Consider the following 20354-nt stretch of genomic DNA (forward strand, 5'->3'; position numbering starts at 1 on the left):
TTTAATGTCATTAAAAATCACTTATGATTTTCTTCAGATAATTGTTATTGTCAAAGTATTTGTTTACTGATTTAAAAATACATATTTACATTATTGATCTCCATCTGACACAAAAGATTTATGTGTGTCATTAGAGTAAGAGCTATCTTTTCACTTTAATTATAGTGTCTCCATTGGAAAGGAGTTCTTAATTTAAACATAGTCTAATTATGTTTTGTCTTATGGTTCATGCTTTTGGTATCTTGTTCAAGGAATGCTCTCTATCCTAAGATCAAGAAGATATTTTCCTATTGAATGTTTTAAATTTTATGCTTTTATGTATTTTTTTAAAATTATCTTTATTGTTGCAAGTATTACAGGTGCTCCAACCCATTTTGGTTGTCTTGTGTTATATAAAAATATAAAATGTGTATTTTAAAAAGCATAGTCTTCCCTACCCCCACCCTAAGTACTTAACATATAGTAACAATGCTAGTTGATACTAGAAGATTCTGAAAAATATATCACATTTTTGCTTTGAAGGAACTCAGCTAGGAGAAAATTTACGAAAAGTTCAATAAAACATTTAAATAATGATTTAAAGCTTTAGTAAAAGAGTTAATATAAGTTAGCATATTATTGTCTAATATATTTTAGAGACCAGAAGTGATAGAGTGCCAGCTATCTGAATGCTGGACAAGGTATTACCCTCATTTTTCAGATAAAAGAAGGCTGGAAAACAGATAAATTTAGTGTTTGTCTAAAGCAGCAATTTTAAAATGGTGTGCTACAAGAATTTTTAAAACATGTAATACCTGGCCCTGGCTGGGTACTTCAGTTGGTTAGAGCGTCATCCCGATATGCCAAAGTTGTGGATATGAGCCCTGGTCGGAGCACATACAAGAATCAATCAGTGGAGGAGAGCCAAGATGGCGGCATAAGATATAAACCTGTACTTGCTGCCCCCCACAACCACATTAAAACTATAACTAAAAGACAAAACACTATCATCCAGAACCACAGGAAAGCTGGCTAAGTGGAAGTTCTACAACTAGAAGGAAAGAAAAAAGCGCATTGAGACTGGGTAGGAGGTGCAGAGGCACCAAGAACAGAGGTATGGAGATGCATGGGTGCGCAGTTTTTTTCAATCGGAAGAGGATACAAGCTCCCAAATGCATGGAACTCGTTTACGGCGAGACTCTGGGGACCCAGACTCCTACGAGGAGAAATTGGACTGTCGGAAAGCGAGTCAGAAAGCGAGGGTGGCTTTCTCACAGAGCTGCTCGCAGGGATCATTGTTACTGTGGGGGCATGGGACTCGGGGACACAGAGACGCCGAGACACAGAGACACTAGGAGTCGCGGAGATGGCTGACGACAGCCATTGCTGTTTGCTCCACCCTGGTGATTCTCTGAGACCCTGCCCCACTCAATTTATATCCCCACCCAAGCTGTGTGCAGCAGGGCAAAGGAACCACCTGCCCTTTTGCAGCTTAACCTAACAAACTGCAGCTGGGTCAGAGAGCTCCAAAGCTTCCAAACCCCAAACAAAGAGGAGAAATCTGCTGATATCGCTGTAGCTCCTGCTGGGTGGACTCAAACAGTGGTTGACTTGGAGATCCAGGAGCCAGGGTACACAGTGATCAGATACCAGATTTCAGCTCCTCACATCCATAAGGGACACACTCAAGAGGCAGACTCAGTGAGCACCAAAGCCCCACTGAAGCAAGTCCTACCCCATAAGGGTGTCTCCAGCACAGCAGTTCTTCCACTATAGGCACAGCGGGTCCTCGCAGTCAGCCAAAATGCGGAGACAAAGAAACAGGACACAAATGAAAGAAATGGAGGAAAGCAAACTACTGGACATAGAGTTCAAAACCACAGTTATAAGGTTACTCGAGAATCTTCTACAAACCTCCAAGGAACTTAGTGAGACCTTCAAAGATCTTAATGAGAATGCCAAAAAAATGGAAAAGAACCAGTCAGAAATTAAGCATACACTGACTGAAATTAAGAATAATATATAGAGATCCAACAGCAGACTAGAGGATCCCAAGAATCAAGCCAAAGATTTGAAATACGAGAAAGCAAAAAACATCCATCCTGAAAAGAAAAAAGAATCCAAAAATATGAAGATAGTGTAAGGAGCCTCTGGGACAATTTCAAACGTACCAACATCCGAATTATGGGGGTGCCAGAAGAAGGGAGAGAGCAAGATACTGAAAGCCTATTAGAAGAAATCATGACAGAAAACTTCCCTTACCTGATGAAAGAAATAGACTTGCAAGTCCAGGAAGCGAAGAGAACCCCAAATAAGAGGAATCTAAAGACCACACCAAGACACATCATAATTAAAATGCCAAGGGCTAAAGACAAAGAATCTTAAAAGCAGCAAGAGAAAAATAGTTACCTACAAGGGAGTACCCATACGACTGTCAGCTGATTTCTCAACAGAAACCATGCAGGCCAGAAAGGAGTGGCAAGAAATACTCAAAGTGATGAATAGTAAGAACCTACAGCCAAGATTACTCTACCCAGCAAAGCTATCATGTAGAATTGAAGGTCAGATAAAGAGCTTCACAGACAAGACAAAGCTAAAGGAGTTCATTACCACCAAACCAGGATTATATGAAATGCTGAAGGATATTCTTTAAGAGGAAGAAGAAGAAAAAGGTAAAGATAAAAATTATGAACAACAAATAAATACCTATCAACAAGTGAATCTAAAAATTAAGTCAGAATAAACTGGTGAATATAATAGAAGCAAGGGCATAAAAAGGGAGTGGACTGACAATTCTCGGGGGGAAGGGGGTGTGAGGGGTGCAGGAAGAGATTGGACAAAAATCTTACACCTATGGATGAGGACAGTGGCAGGGGGTAAGGGCATGGGGTGGGGTGGGAACCAGGTGGAGGGGAGCTATGGGGGGATAAAAGAGGAACATCTGTAATAATCTGAACAATAAAGATTTATTTAAAAAAAAGAATCAATCAATGAATAAGTATATACTAGAGTAAGTGCTCTCTCTTCTCCCCAGCTCCCTTAAAAAACAAACACCATGCAGTACCCGACTCTTTAGTCAGGGGAACTCACCTCTTTTCTCTTAGATTGTCAAATTAAAAAAATGACAATAGCCATTCAGTGTGACTGAATCAAAATTATACCTGATTTTTTTTTTTCAGATTGGCAAAAAGTATAATATATATTTTGGTGTATCACAGAATTTTAGTAATTAGTTTGTGTACCATGAGATGAAAAAGGTTGAAAATCGCTTGTCTAATGGACAAGGCTATGATAAGTGGTAGTGCAGGATTTCAATCTGGAATTTTTAAATTATTTTTTTCTTTATTAAGGTATTACTTATGTGTCCTTATTGCCCCATTGCCCGTCCCCCCCTCCCCCCCCCCCACTTGTGCCCTCACCCCCCTGGAATTTGTGTCCATTGGTTAGGCTTATATGCATGCATACAAGTGCTTTGGTTGATTTCTCCCCCTTACCTCCACCCCCCCCCCCACCTTCCCTCTGAGGTTTGACGGTCTGATCAATGCTCCTCTGTCTCTGGATCTGTTTTTGTTCATCAGTTTATGTTGTTCATTATATTCTATAAATGAGTGAGATCATTGATATTTATCTTTCTCTGACTGGCTTATTTTGCTTAGCATAATGCTCTCCAGTTCCATCCATGCTGTTGCAAATGGTAGGAATTCCTTCTTTTTTACTGCAGCATAGTATTCCATTGTGTAGATGTACCACAGTTTTTTAATCCACTCATCTGGAATTATTTGTAATAGTAACTCAGGTGGATAGAAAGTGGAATACTGCACTTTATACCTATATAAGTAGGTCCTCCTTAGATATTTGTTGAGTAAATGGAGTCTTTTCTCCTTTGATTTTTTATTCCTTTGGTGGTTTGGTTATTATTATTTAATATGTTTTTATTGATTTTAGAAAGGAAGGTGAGGGAGAGAGAGAAACATTGATGTGAGAGAAACATTGATTGGCTGCCTCCTGCACAACCCCCACTGGGGATCAAACCCGTAACCTGGGCATGTGCCCTGACTGGGAATTGAACCAGCAACCTTTTGGTGTATGGGTTAATGCTCAACCACTGAGCAACACTGGCTGGGCTCGGTTATTATTTTTTAAGCTATGTATATTCTTATATATATATTCCTTTTGAAACTAAGTAAAAAGTTCAAAATGTGTTACTACTGTAATAATTCACTGACCTGGCTTTTACAGAAACTTAATTAGACTAGTCTCCTATAGCAGTGGTAATGCATAACTTGTTGAGAACACAAATTTCTGTTCACCTTAGAAAATTATCTGATTCAGTAGATTTCAGACCACATTTAGAAAGATACTGCTGTACAGAGATTCTATCACTGTTTCAAAGCTTGTGTAAATACAAAAAAAATCAGCCATGAACTTACAGAAATAAAAATTGACATTCATGATTTTACTAGGAGAAATAGAGAATATTTGAGCTGTCTGCTTTTTAATTTAAAAATTTTAAAGGGAGAAGCAATAGAAAAGAGAGGAAATGAGGAGGAAAGAGAGAAGTGAGGACAATAGAGAGAAGTTAGGAGAAAAGAAAAGATTAAAGAGAAGCAAGGCCAGGTGGAGAATGGAGAGAAAATAAAAGAGTACATTCCAAAATGAATGCTATTAGAAGGTAACTTGTTTTATCCTTGATCTTTACTTTGACTGTAGAACCTTAGGGAGGAAATAAAATCTAAGGCTCCATCAATGATAAGGTATATCATTATTTTGAGTACCTTGAAGAAAGAAAAAGTGGTGCCAGTTAAGAATGACACAATGCTTTATTTATTTTATAAGCCTGGACTTAATCTCATGTCAAAATCAGTCAAGACATCACCAGAAAAAACAAAATTAAGACCTATATTGATAGTATTTTTAATCATCTAGTTCAGTGGTTCTCAACCTTCCTAATGCTACGACCCTTTAATACAGTTCCTCATGTTGTGGTGACCCCAACCATAAAATTATTTTCGTTGCTACTTCAGAACTGTAATTTTGCTGCTGTTATGAATCGTCATGTAAATATCTGATATGCAGGATGTATTTTCATTGTTACAAATTGAACATAATTTAAGCATAGTGATTAATCACAAAAAACAATGTGTAATTATATATTCAATATGTGTTTTCCGATGGTCTTAGTCAACCCCTGTGAAAGGGTCGTTCGACCCCCAAAGGGGTCGCGATCCACAGGTTGAGAACCGCTGATCTAGTTTAAGATAAATTCCAATTTCAGAGATGTTAAAATGTGGAAAAGATACTGTGTCTTAAAATTGATGAAATAATAGTATTTAGAAAGCTTCTACCTTTCTATTTCACTTTTGTCTTTTCCCAATCTATTCATTCTATTTAGTATGTTTTGTTTTCCCAATATTCTTCTTCAGGCTTCATGAAGCCTGTGAAGATACAGTAAGATATTTCAAGTGTCCTTTGAACATGTGTCTTCTGTCCCTTTCAAATTTGAATATTACTCCTTAATAGAGAATCAAAAGCAAAATAGGAGTTAAGTAGTTCTTCCTTCTCTGCATCATCTGTTAACATTATACCATCTGCCCCAAGCAGTAGGCCTATACAGTCTTTCCTGTTCTTCTTGTTCTACATGTATTTTTTACATCCTTTTTATTGTTCTTAACTTTTTTCACCAGCCTCTGCTCATTTTAGGCTCTTACTTTACTTACATGATTTTCCCCATTTCACACCACTCTTCTGGATTCATCCTTCTTCACATGCCTTTCTTTTTATTCCTTTAAAAAAAGTCTCTGAAAATTCTGAACTTATCATAGTATGCCTTACACAACTACATTGGATTCTTAAGATGCCACTTACCCGATTACCTTTTTTCATGGTGTCAGAAGTTCACTTTTTAGAAACTGTCTCTCTCTTCGAAACGATCCTATCACAATATAATTTCTGTTATATTATCATACAACTGTTTTCTTTCAATTTGACTCACTTTCCTAACACATCACTTTTTCTAGTATTCATTTTTATAAGTATTATGAATTCCAAGCTAGCATGATTGCTTCCTCTCATTGGTTTCCTTCCCACTTCACTATTTTACGGTTGTATGTCAGAACCAATTCCAAAAGAGTCAATTCTTTTATTACTTTTTGTTGTTGTTGTTAATCTTTACCCGAGGATATATTTTCCGTTGATTTTTAGAGAAAGTGGAAGGCAGGGAAGGGGGGGGGGGGGAGGAGAGAGAAAGAGAGAGAGAGAGAGAGAGAGAGAGAGAAACGATGTGAGAGAGGCATCGATTGGTAGCCTCCTGCTGCACCCTGACCAGGCCAGAGAACAAACCTGCAACACAGGAACATGCCCTTGACCTGGAATCGAATCCATGACCCTCCAGGGCACAGGTCGATGTTCTAACTACTGAGAAACACTGGCCAGGGCTCATTACTTTTTTAAAACTAATGTAAGATGTAATGTTTCACATGCCATGGACTTATATTATGGTTTCCTAGGGAAGATTCTAGCTAGTTCCTTGATAGTTGGAGGTCTCTGTTGTTGGACCACTGATTTGTCACTGTGGAAAATAATAAAGTATTCATTAATTGAATCAAACTGATATTAGGGATCAAACACAATGGTGAAGAAAATAAGCATAGTCCCTGTTCCTACAAACCTTACAGTCTAATCAAATGAATTAATATATTTTATCCAACAAGGTGGCCCCTAATATACTTCCAGAAAGGAATCACACAGCCAAGAGATGGTGGTGTGTTGGAGACAATATTGTTTCAGGATTTGAGAACTGAGCTGTAGTCCTAATTCTGCCACTGTGTTCATCCGGATGCCAGTTTACTTATTGTAAAATCATGGAGTTGGATTGGATGAGCACATAGGCTTCTTAAGGTTCTATGATTTTTACTTATTAATGCTTGCATTAATCTACAGTTCAATTATCTTTAGGTTTTCTAGCTCACGTTGGAATGGTAAGTAAGAGTGCACATAAGGTTAAAGGAAGTAGAGTCATGGTAGGGTAGAGGCACAAATTTTTTATTCACCCAGGCAATCTTACAAGATGTTTTAGGTTGTAGCTAAACTATTATTTCCAGCATTAGCTTTAATTTTACTAGAATAAAATGGATACTTTATATTGTTTTAAGGTACCATATAGATAGGGATTATGTTTATAGTTTAATGGAAAAATTGCTGGACTTGTAAGAATACTTGGATTTTAATCCCAACTTTGCCTCTGTATAATTAAGTAAATTCTGAACTACTTTTAAAAATTTATCTATATGTAATAATGTGGAATGTAATGATATGGAATATAACATCTTGAGAAATTAAAGAAATTAATAATTTTTTCCTGTCTACTACATAGAATTTGCATTAATATTTTTGAAAATACATTAGGGGAAAGAATTTAAAATATTGTATGGCTAGAGATCTATAATTTTTATTTATTTATTTACTTATTTATTTTAATATATTTTTATTGATTTCAGAGAGGAAGGGAGAGGAAGAGAGGTAGAAACATCAGTGATGAGAGGTAATCATTGATTGGCTGCCTCCTGCACGTTGGGCCAAGCCTATAACCCAGCCATGTGCCCTTGACAAGAATCGAACCAGGGACCCTTCCGTCCACAGGCCGATGCTCTATCCACTGAGCCAAACCAGCTAGGGCAAGATCTGTAATTTTTTAAATCTTCATACTGAGATCATTCTTACAAGTTAATTCTATTTAATTGTCAAAGAATAGTTGGTTTTTATGGTTTTCAAAGTATAGACCATTGGAAAGATGGAAAGCTCCCCATTTTATGAAGTTAGCACACCTCAAACCTATTAAAGTGAGTTTAAATGGAGTAAAGATAGTATAGACACACACTGTTTACATATGCACACATAAATGTACATTTGCTAAAATTCCAAATAAAATATTAGCAAATTGAATTTAACAGGGTATTAAAAGATTACACACACCCTTATTGGATGTCATATTGGCAAATATGTTCTCCCATGAAGTGGGCTTTCTTGTTATTTTGTTGATGGTTTCTTTTAGCTGTGCAGAAGCTTTTTACTAGTCCAATAAGGGTTTAATCTCCAAAATTTTTAGGGAACTCATACAACATAACAAAAGGAGAATAAACAATCCAATCAAACAATGAGAAAAGGACCTAAATAGACACTTCTCAAAAGAGGACATACAGAAGGCCAAGAGACATATGAAAAAATGCTCGAAGTCACTAATTATCTGAGAGATGCAAATCAAAACGACAATGAGGTAATATCTAACACCTGTCAGGATGGCTATCATCAACAAATCAACAAACGACAAGTGCTGGCAAGGATGTGGAGAAAAAGGAACCCTTGTTCACTGCTTGTGGGAATGCAGACTGGTGCAGCCATTGTGGAAAACAGTATGAAGTTTCCTCAAAAAATTAAAAATGGAACTCCCATTTGACCCAGTAATCCCAATTCTAGGAATATATACCAAGAACTCAGAAACTGCTGGGGTCCAACCCCAGCAGGTCCAGGGGTCCCCAAAGGTGTGGACAGAGTCGGCGAAGAAGGAATGCCTTTCCTTCCTCTTCTGGTCTGGATCTCCAGCCAGGTTCTGTGTCCATGTTCTCTTGCTAGGTTCTCCAGCCAGGTTCTGTAGCCATGTTCCCTCGCAGGTTCTCCAGCCAGGTTCTGTCCAGGTTCTCCAGCCAGGTTCAGTCACCAGGTTCTAGTCAGGTTCTCTTGCCATGTTCTATCCAGGTTCTGTAGCCAGGTTCTCTCGCTAGGTTCTGTCTCTAGGTTCTGTGGTCAGTTTCTATCCAGGATCTTTTGCCATGTTCTCTCCAGTGAAGTTCTTCTGTCTCTAGGGTCTGTGTAGGTTCTGTGTCTAGGTTCTGTGTCTAGGTTCTGTGTAGGTTCCGTGTCCTGTTGTCTTGTTACATCTGTATTTATACCAGTTGATTCCAATCCTATCAATCTCTATTCCAAAGGTTAGGGCGTTTCTTATCTCCATTCCAGGGAGTAAAGATTATGTAGCTTAAGCATGATTGTTCGTAGTTAAAGTGATTAATTACCCGCCTGGCACTTAGTTAAGGGGTTTTATTCCCTCCCTAACTTCAGGGGAAAATCCCTACCTGGGGAAACAACCTTTCTCGGAGAGGTGACCTTGGTTAAAACACATAGCACTAAGGGGAGCAAACATATTAAGAACAGTATGCCATATATGCCAGGTCCCTTGAAACAGCAAGGAAGGACCGGCTCCCGGCAAGAAATACCATTCAGAAAGACTATATGCACCCCTATGTTCATAGCAGCACAGCAAAAATTTAGAAACAGCCTGAGTGCCCATCAGCAGATGAGTGGATTAGAAAACTGGTACATCTACACAATGGACTACTATGCTGCTGTAAAAAAGAAAGAACTCTTACCATTCACAACAGCATGGATGGACCTGGAGAGCATTATGCTAAGCAAAATAAACCAGTCAGAGAAGGATAAGTATCATGCAATCTCACTCATTTGTGGAATATAATGAACAACGTAAACTGATGAACAAAAATAGATCCAGAGACATAGAAGCATCAGATGGTCAAACCTCAGAGGGAAGAAATGGGAGGGTGGGGGAGGGGTTAAGAGTTCAACCAAAGGACTTGTATGCATGCATAATCAGTGGACACAGACAGTAGGGGGTGAAGGCATGTGCTGGGTGATGGCGTAGGTGGTAGCGGCTGGGGGGCGGGGATGGGCAGCAGCTGGAGAGAAGTCAATGGGAGAAAAAGGGAGATGTAATACTTTCAACAATAAAGAATTTAAATTTTAATAAAAACGATTACATAAACATGCACACACCAGGCAGGGCTTATTTCAGAAATATAAAGATGGCTCTATTCATGACTCTTGCTCATGATTCATTAGCACATTAGAGGAAAATTTATGATTATGCCAATGGATGTTTTTTAAAAGAAGGGAGAATCATTTGGAAAAAATCCAGCAACTTCACTGAGAGAGAAATGTAAAGTAAAAAACAATGAGATAACATGTAGTACTGGCAGTATGTGGGGAAATGGGTACTCATATTTTAGTAGTAGTATGAATTGTTATAACTGTTCAGGAAAAAAGCTGATGATAATAGCTATTGAAGTAAAAATGCACATTATCCCTTGACTGAGTACTTTCACTTTTGGGAATCATTTCTACAAAATATAGTATAATAATATTTACTATAATACTAATATATATATAGTTATAGTGTATTAGGCTTTATATTCAAGAATATTTGTTTCATAATTAATAATAAATAAAACTGGAAACAACATGAATGACTGTTGACCACTGGAGGAGTCTTTGAATAAATTATATTCCATCCATACTATGGAATATGATACAACCATGGACTAGGAAGGATATATGTGATGATATGGTTAACTTGGGATGTGCATAATATAATCCATTTTTTGTAAAAACACAAAAAGGTTATGTCTATCAGTGTTTGGATGAATGAAAAGAAATGTTGATTAAGAGAGGTAGTGGAATTGGTGAAGTGGGGAAATCACTAAATTTTTCTTGATATGTTTCTGCAGTATTCGATATATTATGAAGAACATTTGTTCCCTTTGTAATAATCATATTTAATAAAGGAAAAACACTAAATAAATTCAAAGTATAAGGATGTGAGTTTCTAAAGAAGTTGGTTTTGGCCAGAGACATGAAACATAGCAAAGTGTTATGCATACTTTCTATTGTAATTATTTTCATTCATAATCATTATCACAAATTATCTCTGAAAATAAAGATATTTTATACTAAGATATATGGTGGCTTTAATGATATTTTTTCTTTACAGCAACTCCGCTCCAATATCCGAGAAATGGAGAAGCTTTGTTTGAAAGTCCAGAAAGATGACCTAGTGCTTCTGAGGAGAATGATAGATCCTGTTAAAGAGGCAGCAGCAGCAGGGGCAGCAGAATTTCTGCAGCTCCGTCAGGAATCTGTAGAAGAACTTGAGAAACAATTTCATGAAGAAACTTTATCACAGCCTTCTTTGACCAGATCTATGACTGTTGGTGGTAATGTATTAGTCTTATTCTTGATCATAGTGATGTAGTTAACTCACCTCTTTGTACAGATATTGCAGATAATACCAGGTGTACTGGTTAATAATGCGGATTTTTTTCAATAGATGGAGTTACACATTTGTTGATATACACTAGTATGCGATTTGATACGTATGCTATTTTGTTGTATTGACAGCAAACTTTCTCCAAGCTGACTAGTATTTAAAAAAGTTGGCAAAATTTGAGAAGCATGTATACAGAAGAAATGAAAAAGATTGGGGCAGAGCCAGAGGATGAGGGAAAAGAAATAAAAGATAAAGTTTATTTTCCAACTCTCTTGATCCTCAAACTTCTCAATTCATGGAACACCATATTGGCCTAAGATCTCTAATCACTTGAACACTTGGAGAAACTACAAAATTAAATCTCTGCAACCAATTTGGATTTGATTAAGACAATCATTCCCTTTATAAAATCAAATACCTAAGTTATACCTAAAACAGTGTTAGAATTTCAAATTCTGAATGGTCTAGGTCATATTGCACCATTGCCAACATTAAGCAGTTCAAATCAACTGTCTGACCAAGTGCCTGAGTTTTTCATCAAATATGAGAGTTACTTCTAAGTTGCCTCAAATACAGAAATATTTAAAAAATTGAGAGGATGGGAGGACAAGAATATGAAAAGAAAGCACAGATTTACATAAAGCTTTAGTAGTGGGATTAGATTCGTTCCACTCCATGTCTGGTCTTCTTTTAGCTATAGAATTTTTTCTGTCATTCTGCATGTTTTTTTCCAGTGTTCTCTGGCTTTTTCTTATTTTTGCTTTAGATACTCAATATAGTAGTGACAGCCTATACAGGAAAAAAAAGTTTGATTTGCATAAAGTTAAGGGCCTTAAAATACTTTTTTCTTTAAAAACTCAATCTGATTCTAAATAAATTGGTTGGAAACATCAGCAGAGATATTTGGAGTAATGTTGCCACATTTCCATGAGTGAGATCAGAATACAAAAATAGTTTTTCATTTACAGATAGAAATAACAAGTAGAATAGGGTGTTTTATGTTCTCTGGAGAATGAAAGAAACTTATTAAGTTTGGGGAAAACCTGGGATGATTTTTCTGTTTCTTTTGTCCAGTTTCTGAGAGTTCCTAAAGTAAATCTTCTCTGCCAATCTTACTTGATCTGAGAATCTCCCTCTGTCTCACTTGTGTGTCTAGTTTCATTTTTAGCACATTGCTTCCCACCAACAGATTTGAATTGTATTTAGAAAGGTGTTCCAAGTCATACAGAATGAATCATTGCTTCTCTCCATCTTGTCTTTCTTACTCCCCATCCAGCACACAGCTTCACCAGCGCAATAGGAACAGATCTTATTACATTTTAAACCAATATTCACAAAAAATAATCCAATCATAAAACTTATGGGAACTTCAGACCAGCATATTGAATTTGATGAAATATTAGATTTTATCACATGTATATACATTTACTGAACCGTTTTGTAAAACATGTAAATGGTCTTTTTTTTATATTATTCAGAAGATGTGTTTTCAATTGGTTTTAATTTTCTTAAAAATCCTACTTTGCAGCTAGGTTAAGGCATGACTTAGAAGTCATTTTATTTGGATAGTTAGGTTTATGTAGATGATCAGTAAATTAATTTCACTAATCTTAAACTGTCAGAAAGTGAAAAAATCAGGAAATGCTTTTGAATTAATTTAGATTCATAATGACTTTTTCTAGTATAGTAAAGTTTAGTGGGGGAAAATTTTTTTAAACCAGAATATCTATTTCGCGACCAATCTATGAAATCCTTAAGATGAACTGGATGCTGCAGTAGCTGCCCTCTTAGGTTTAGGTGTTCCTTCACGGAATCCATGTTGAATCTATCGTATACAATTTTTAGGTGTCTCACGTGACCAGTTCTGGTAGTGTTTCATCATTTAGCTTTGGCACTCCAGTTATACTTCCTGTTCTGCTTGGCGGGGTAGCTACTCTTGCCCCAGGTGGACTTCTGTAGGTGGTAGTTCTTTTAGGCACAGTGGCGGCACAGCTTGTGCACGTCTTGTGCGCTTGCTGAACAATGACATTCCTTTCATCACCTTCCTTCTGTGTCTGAGACCCAAGAGCTAGTGGAAATTTTTTATATATATTGTAATTCTTAGTAGAATCACTGACTTTCATGAAGTATGGAGAAGGAGGGGGGCATTGTGGGGAGAAGGACAGAATGAGTATGAATAAAACGGGTGAATGAATGGATGTTTAAACAGAGAAGAGGAAAGTCTTATGTCTATATATTAAGCTTATTTCTCACTTCAACTAAATCTATCTTAAGGTATATTTGAGTTTATAGCCAATAATACGATTTTAGAATGAGTTTTAAAAACAGTGGTAATATATTCTGTGCCCTTTACACTTGCAGTTGTTTGCATGTAGATAGAACTAGCTGAGATTAATATGTCATATAAAACAATAGCAATTTTGACTTATGTACACAGAATAATAGTTCTTTAACCTTCTTTCCTGCAGCTATAATCTGTTTCAGTGTTTTGCTTCCTCCTGTCTATAGCAATTTGTAAAAGTTCAAAGTCAGTGGATGACCACTGAAGTACAGATTTTTAATACAAGCTGGAATAAATAAATTATGGAAGTTGTAGAAATTAAAGGGTTTCCTTTCTTAATTACTAGTCATGCCTTGAATTGATTAATGATGTTCTGCCTTGTAAGTTTACAACAGGATTTTCCCTGGAAGAGAACAGATTTCTTTGTTCTAAGACTTCATTTGAACTAAGATGCATACGCAGTTTGGTTTCAAGTGAGATGTAAATGACTTAAACATTTTTTATTTTTTGCTGAGGGAAATCTTTAATGTTTGCCTAAAATGTCAAACATTTCCCATCCCTTCATTTTTTAGATCAATAATTTATATATGATAATTTCTCCTCATTTTGTTATATACTCTGGCATAATTCATTTGAATCCTCTCTATAGTACAAAGATATTGCCTTACAAAATATTTAGAGTGGGTGTTGTGTTTATGAAGTTATGCTTTACATTTTGTTTGTTAATAATAAAGTTATTATTTATCATGCTACAAAAGAAGTTGGAGTTCTTATAATAGGCATATTAAGAGGAAGAAAGGTCTTAGAGTATTTCATTTATTTTTATTGAAGTTAAAGTGAAAGTGTCTTTATGTGATATTAGGACATGAGATAAATAACTCTTAAGCATTTGTAAAGATTATAAAGAGCTTTTAAAATATTACAGCATGCCGTAATGTTGTAATATAAAATTTACTCTGTATCTCATTTTTTTGCTCTTCCTTTAAGATAAGGAAATATATTCAGTTAAGTTAAGATTCAAAATTAAAAGAATACCATCAGCCCAAGCTGGTTTGGGTCAGGGGATAGAGCATTGGCCTATGGACTGAAGGGTCCCAGGTTCAATTCCGGTCAAGGGAATATGCCTGGGTTGTGGGCTCGATCCCTAGTAGGGGGCATGAAGGAGGCCACTGATCAACGATTATCTCTCATCATTGATGTTTTTATATCACTCTCCCTCTCCCTTTCCCTCTGAAATCAATCAAAATATATATAGATTTCTATATATCTATATCTATATCTGTATTCTTATAAAAAAATAAAAGAATATCATCAGCCCTAGCCAGTTTTGTTCAGTGGATAGAGCGTCAGCTAAGACTGAAGGGTCCTGGGCTCCATTCCTGGCTAGGTCATGTACCTCGGTTGCAGGCTCAATCCCAGGGCACGTGTGGGAGGCAACCAATTGATGTGTCTCTCTCACATCGATGTTTCTGTCCTTCCTAAACAATTTAAACAGGTGTGTGTTTTTTTTCTGGAGAGGTAAAGCATTCCTGATTTATGAAAGTAAACTAGTAATGCAGTTGTATAAAATACCATTGTTATAGGCTAGGATGGAAAAAGAAATTGAGAGAGAAGTTGGACTTAGTGTTATAATAATATACTTTTAGGATTAGATCAGGTGTCATATGTCACTGTCATCTCCCTGCTTACAACCCTTCAGTAGCTCTCCACTGTCTACCAGATAAAGTCCAAAGTCTTTAACTGGATTACAAGGTCCCTTAAAACCATCTATAATGTCTTATGTTTGTAACTTTATGGCTTTTACTTTATGCTTTGGCAAGACCAAACTGCTGATTTTATGTTAAACTATATTCTTTCTTCTTTGATGCCTTTTTCATGCTGGTCTCTCTACCTACATTTATATTATCTTCTTTGCCTAGTAAGATCATTTTTTTAAAAAGCTGTCCCATACACTGTACACAACACTGGCTGGATCAGATGCCACCCCAGCCTGGAACACCCACAAAGCACTATGTGTATCTGTATCTATTTTCTTAGATATTCATGAACTCTCTTACTGTTGTAGGATTGTTTCTTTGTATGTCTAACTTTTCTAGAATATACTTTCCTTGAGAGCAACTACTTTGTATTACTTTTTCATCCCTAGTAACCAACACAATACATGAGTGCTCAGAAAATATTAAAGTGGTAGGTATTGTTTTAAGCTTGAAGTATGGGGGACAAAAAGAAAGCAGACCTTCAGATCTCTTCTTTACATTTCCACTGCCACAATCCCAGATCAGATCATCATCATTTTTGCATCAGACATATGAAAAGCCTTCCAACTTGTGTTTCACTCTCTAATTCTTTTTACCTTTCAACTCCATCCTTAATCTATTATTTACACCACAGCTATGGTTCCTTTCTAAATCTGAAATTTGATATGGCACCTTGCAGCTTACTAATAGTCTCCTATTCCTTTTAATAGTTTTATATTGATCTTATGAGAAAGACACAATTCTTGAACATAGTTTACAATGCCACTAGTAATGTCACCCTCAATTTTCAACCTCAACCTTTGCTTTTCTCTTGTCATAGAGTATGCTTCAGCTATACTGAACTCCTTTCAGTCCCCAAACGTATGCACATATTATTCTCCTTGGCCTGAATACTCTCTGCTTCTGCCTTCACTCTTGCCCCAGTTCAATTATATAATTTCTGTTCATCAGCAGGCTTTGGCTTCAGAACCTTCTTGGATCACTCTTTTCTCCACAGAACTAGTTAACTAACTCTGTGCTCATATAGCATTCCATACTTACCCATGTCACAGTTCTTATCAGCCTATACTGAGTTTGCCTGTTAACATGTCTGTATCACACATATGATAAGCTCCATTAATAATAGTAGCAGCAGCAATGGCAGTAGTAGTAAATACTAACCACTTATACTTGATATGTAAGCCAGGCACAATGCAAAGTTTCATCTTATTTTATAAATGAGGAAAATAAGTCAAAAAGATGAAATACCTTCCCAAGTCAAAGAGCTAGTGAATAGCCAAACCAGGATTCTTACCCAGGTCTTTCTGATGAGGCCCATACTCTTAACCACCATACTATATTGACTCCTTGGAACTATTTTATGGTTTACCATTGTGTACCCAGCATCTTGTCACAGATTGGTATATAGTAGGTTTTGTATAAATATATATTTATTGAATGAATGATTGGTAAAACCAATACAGTGAAATAAAGACTTGAGGTAGAGTTTGGAATGTAAATTCATCATCATAGCAGTGGTTAATGAGGAAAACCATAGTGTGTTGATGACTTAAAACTCAGAAAGGAATTAGAAGCAATGGAGATATGGGTCAGAAAAATGACTCTGAAGAGAAGTAGGGTGTCAATATGTACAAAAATATACATGTAGTAATAGGTGTTAGTTTTTATGATAAATTTGTTACCAAAAATGACTGATTTTCATTGCTAAAAACACATCACTTCTCTACTTTTAACAACTTAAGGATCTGATGTTTATTACTAAAATAGCCAAAGAAAAAGGTTAATAATTTAGCAATGAACGTGTTAAACCTGGGTATCTCTTCATGGAACATTGGCCAAATAGAATAGCTTTCCTTTGGTGGTGCTTTCACATCTAGCCCTAGTTATTCAGAGTGGTAGATAGTAGTTGTAGCCATTTTTTTTAAGATGACTTTGTAGAATAAATTAAAAAATGTTTGTTAACCTGGGAACAATCTGCATATAGATAAATCTGTTTTTATAGAATAATCAGTTTACTTTCAGTCTGAATTTAATTAGTAAGCATTTTACATGACAATTGTTTTTATGGAGTTGATTCATGCTGTTGCCTTTTTAGCAAAGCAGATAAACTCTAAACATGAGGCTATGTTCATCCAGGAGCATTTCACACTACTGAAGCTGAAGCTGATCCTCAGAGTATGACTCAGATATATGCATTGCCTGAAATTCCTCGAGATCAAAATGCTGCAGAATCATGGGAAACCTTAGAAGCGGTATGTTAATTTTTTTTTTTTTCCCTTTTGGTAACTGTGAGGAATAAAAGTAAATAACCTCCTCTCTCTTTTTCTCCTTTTAAGGATCTAATTGAACTTAGCCAACTGGTCACAGAATTCTCTCTCCTAGTGAATGTAAGTATATGACTGTTTTTGGCTCAGAGATGTTAGATTAATAGCTAAAAGGCTTTTATCAGTCATTAGACTTTTGACTAGAATTTTAATAGAAGTTATAATTTTTAAGACTGCTATTAGGTCATGGATACAAGTCCAATTGTTGTCAAATTCTGGATAGGTTCCATAAACATTTATTAAGCACTTTTATGGAGCCGTAAAAGGTACTGTATTAGATCCTTGGCATTGGGGGTCTGATAAGGTTGGTTATAGAAATAAATGAAGCCTGTTCTCTGCCTTTAAGGATTTACAGTGGGTAGAGATATGCTTGGATCTCCAAACTTGAGATTTCAAGCATGATTGTTAAATGCAAAAATAAGGTATGACAAGAAGTAATATAAGCTCCAAGAAGCAGCATTTGAGGGAGGAAGGGGTTGTGAGGTGGAAGCATTAAGGGTAGCTTCACGAGAAACCAAGATGGCGGCATAGGTTAACGCCGGAGATTGCTGCCTCGAACAACCACTTCAAAAAACAACTAAAAGACGGAACGGACATCATCCAGAACCACAGGAAGGCTGGCTGAGTGGAAATTCTACAACTAGGAGGAAAGAGAATATCATACCCAGACTCAGAGGAGGCGCAGTGCGGAAGTGAAATACAAAGGTGCGGAGTGCACGCGGAGCGGGCTGGAGGCGGAGGGCGCGGTTGTTGTTTTCAATCGGGAGGGAGTTTCAGACTCTGAGCTCCAGATCCGGGCGAGTCTCTAGGGACCCAGACTCAAACAGGAGAAGCGGGACTGTCTGGCTTCGGTCGGAACTCGAAGGCAGCTTTCTCTCCAAGGTTTGCAGCGGTTGCTGGGACACTGTGAGGCAGAGCCCCTAGGGACGGAACTGAGAGCAGCCATAACTGCTCGCTCCGCCCGCCCTGTAGATCCCCGGGGACCCGCCCCGCCCAAGCCCTGTGCAGAGCCATTTGCCGGATAGCCTCAGGCAAATGCTAGATTAGCACCGCCCTAGAGATCCAGCACAGAAGCTCTCCCACTGCAGACACAGCGGACTCTCATAGCCAGTTAGCCTGGAGGTCAAATCACCCCCGGTATTGCCGACAACAATCAAGGCTTACCTACAACAAGATTGCGCACAAATACCACTAGGGGGTGCACCAAGAAAGCATAAAAAATGCGAAGACAAAGAAACAGGACAAAACTGTCAATGGAGGATATTGAGTTCAGAACCACACTTTTAAGGTCTCTTAAGAACTGTCTAGAAGCCGCTGATAAATGTAGTGAGATCCTCAAGAAATCTAATGAGACTCTCGATGTTATGATAAAGAACCAACTAGAAATTAAGCATACACGGACTGAAATAATGAATACTATACAGACTCCCAACAGCAGACCAGAGGAGCGCAAGAATCAAGGCAAAGATTTGAAATGCGAAGAAGCAAAAAACACCCAACCAGAAAAGCAAAATGAAAAAAGAATCCGAAAATACAAAGATAGTGTAAGGAGCCTCTGGGACAGCTTCAAGCGTACCAACATCAGAATTATAGGGGTGCCAGAAGATGAGAGAGACCAAGATATTGAAAACCTATTTGAAGAAATAATGACAGAAAACTTCCCCCACCTGGTGAAAGAAATAGACTTACAGGTCCAGGAAGCGCAGAGAACCCCAAACAAAAGGAATCCAAAGAGGACCACACCAAGACACATCATAATTAAAATGCCAAGAGCAAAAGACAAAGAGAGAATCTTAAAAGCAGCAAGAGAAAGAAACTCAGTTACCTACAAGGGAATACCCATACGACTGTCAGCTGATTTCTCAACAGAAACTTTGCAGGCCAGGAGGGAGTGGCAAGAAATATTCAAAGTGATGAATACCAAGAACCTACAACCAAGATTACTTTATCCAGCAAAGCTATCATTCAGAACTGAAGGTCAGATAAAGAGCTTCACAGATAAGGAAAAACTAAAGGAGTTCATCACCACCAAACCAGTATTATATGAAATGCTGAAAGGTATCCTTTAAGAAGAGGAAGAAGAAGAAAAAGGTAAAAATACTAATTATGAACAACAAACATGCATCTATCAACAAGTGAATCTAAGAATCAAGTGAATAAATAATCTGGTGATCATAATAGAATCAGGGACATAGAAAGGGAATGGACTGACTATTCTTGGGGGGGAAAGGGGTGTGGGAGATGCGGGAAGAGACTGGACAAAAATCATGCACCTATGGATGAGGACAGTGGGTGGGGAGTGAGGGCGGAGGGTGGGGCAGGAACTGGGAGGAGGGGAGTTATGGGGGGGAAAAGGAGGAACAAATGTAATAATCCTTACAATAAAGATTTAATTTTTTTAAAAAAAGGGTAGCTTCACAAGATAGGTATCCTTTGCTTGAGCCTTGAAAATTGAGTAAAGTGTCCACAGGTGGAGTGAGAGGTACATTTGAAAATAGCTGAACAAAGACATGGAGTGCAGTACATTTTAGGAGTGACAAGTATTGCAGTATAATCTAAGCATAAGGTACCATGGGCAAGCAAAGCAAGGAGGGTTAGGGTGAGATTCCGATAGCATTGAAGGCCATACCAAATAATTTGAACATTATTATGTAGGAGCCAATATAGATTTTTGAACAGGTAGAGTGCTGTGATCCATCCCGTCTGTGCTTCAGAAAGATCACAGTGTGAGGAATGGCCTTATAGAGGGGAAGATTATAGGCAGGATAACTGGTTAGGAATCGATTGCAAGAGTTTCACAAAGAGCAATGGCAAAGCAAGTACAGTAATCCCCCCCATATCTGCAGTTTTGCTTTCTACAATTTTGCTTTCCATGGTTTTAGTTACTGTGGTCTGAAAATGTT

The 20354-nt window shown here is 37.3% G+C and overlaps 1 protein-coding gene across 2 annotated transcripts in view; it reads left to right on the top strand.

The window, feature by feature from the left end:
- Positions 1 to 20354, top strand: part of STX17 (syntaxin 17) — a 47306-nt gene that overhangs the window by 16714 nt on the left and 10238 nt on the right. For both annotated transcript variants that reach the window (XM_059657500.1, XM_059657499.1), the window contains exons 4-6: positions 10814 to 11036; positions 17264 to 17379; positions 17464 to 17514. In XM_059657500.1, coding sequence (XP_059513483.1) covers positions 10814 to 11036; positions 17264 to 17379; positions 17464 to 17514 — 390 coding nt within the window. The remainder of the gene's footprint in view (positions 1 to 10813; positions 11037 to 17263; positions 17380 to 17463; positions 17515 to 20354) is intronic.

Source organism: Myotis daubentonii, chromosome 11 (genome assembly GCF_963259705.1).
Source record: "Myotis daubentonii chromosome 11, mMyoDau2.1, whole genome shotgun sequence".
Lineage (NCBI taxonomy): Eukaryota > Metazoa > Chordata > Mammalia > Chiroptera > Vespertilionidae > Myotis > Myotis daubentonii.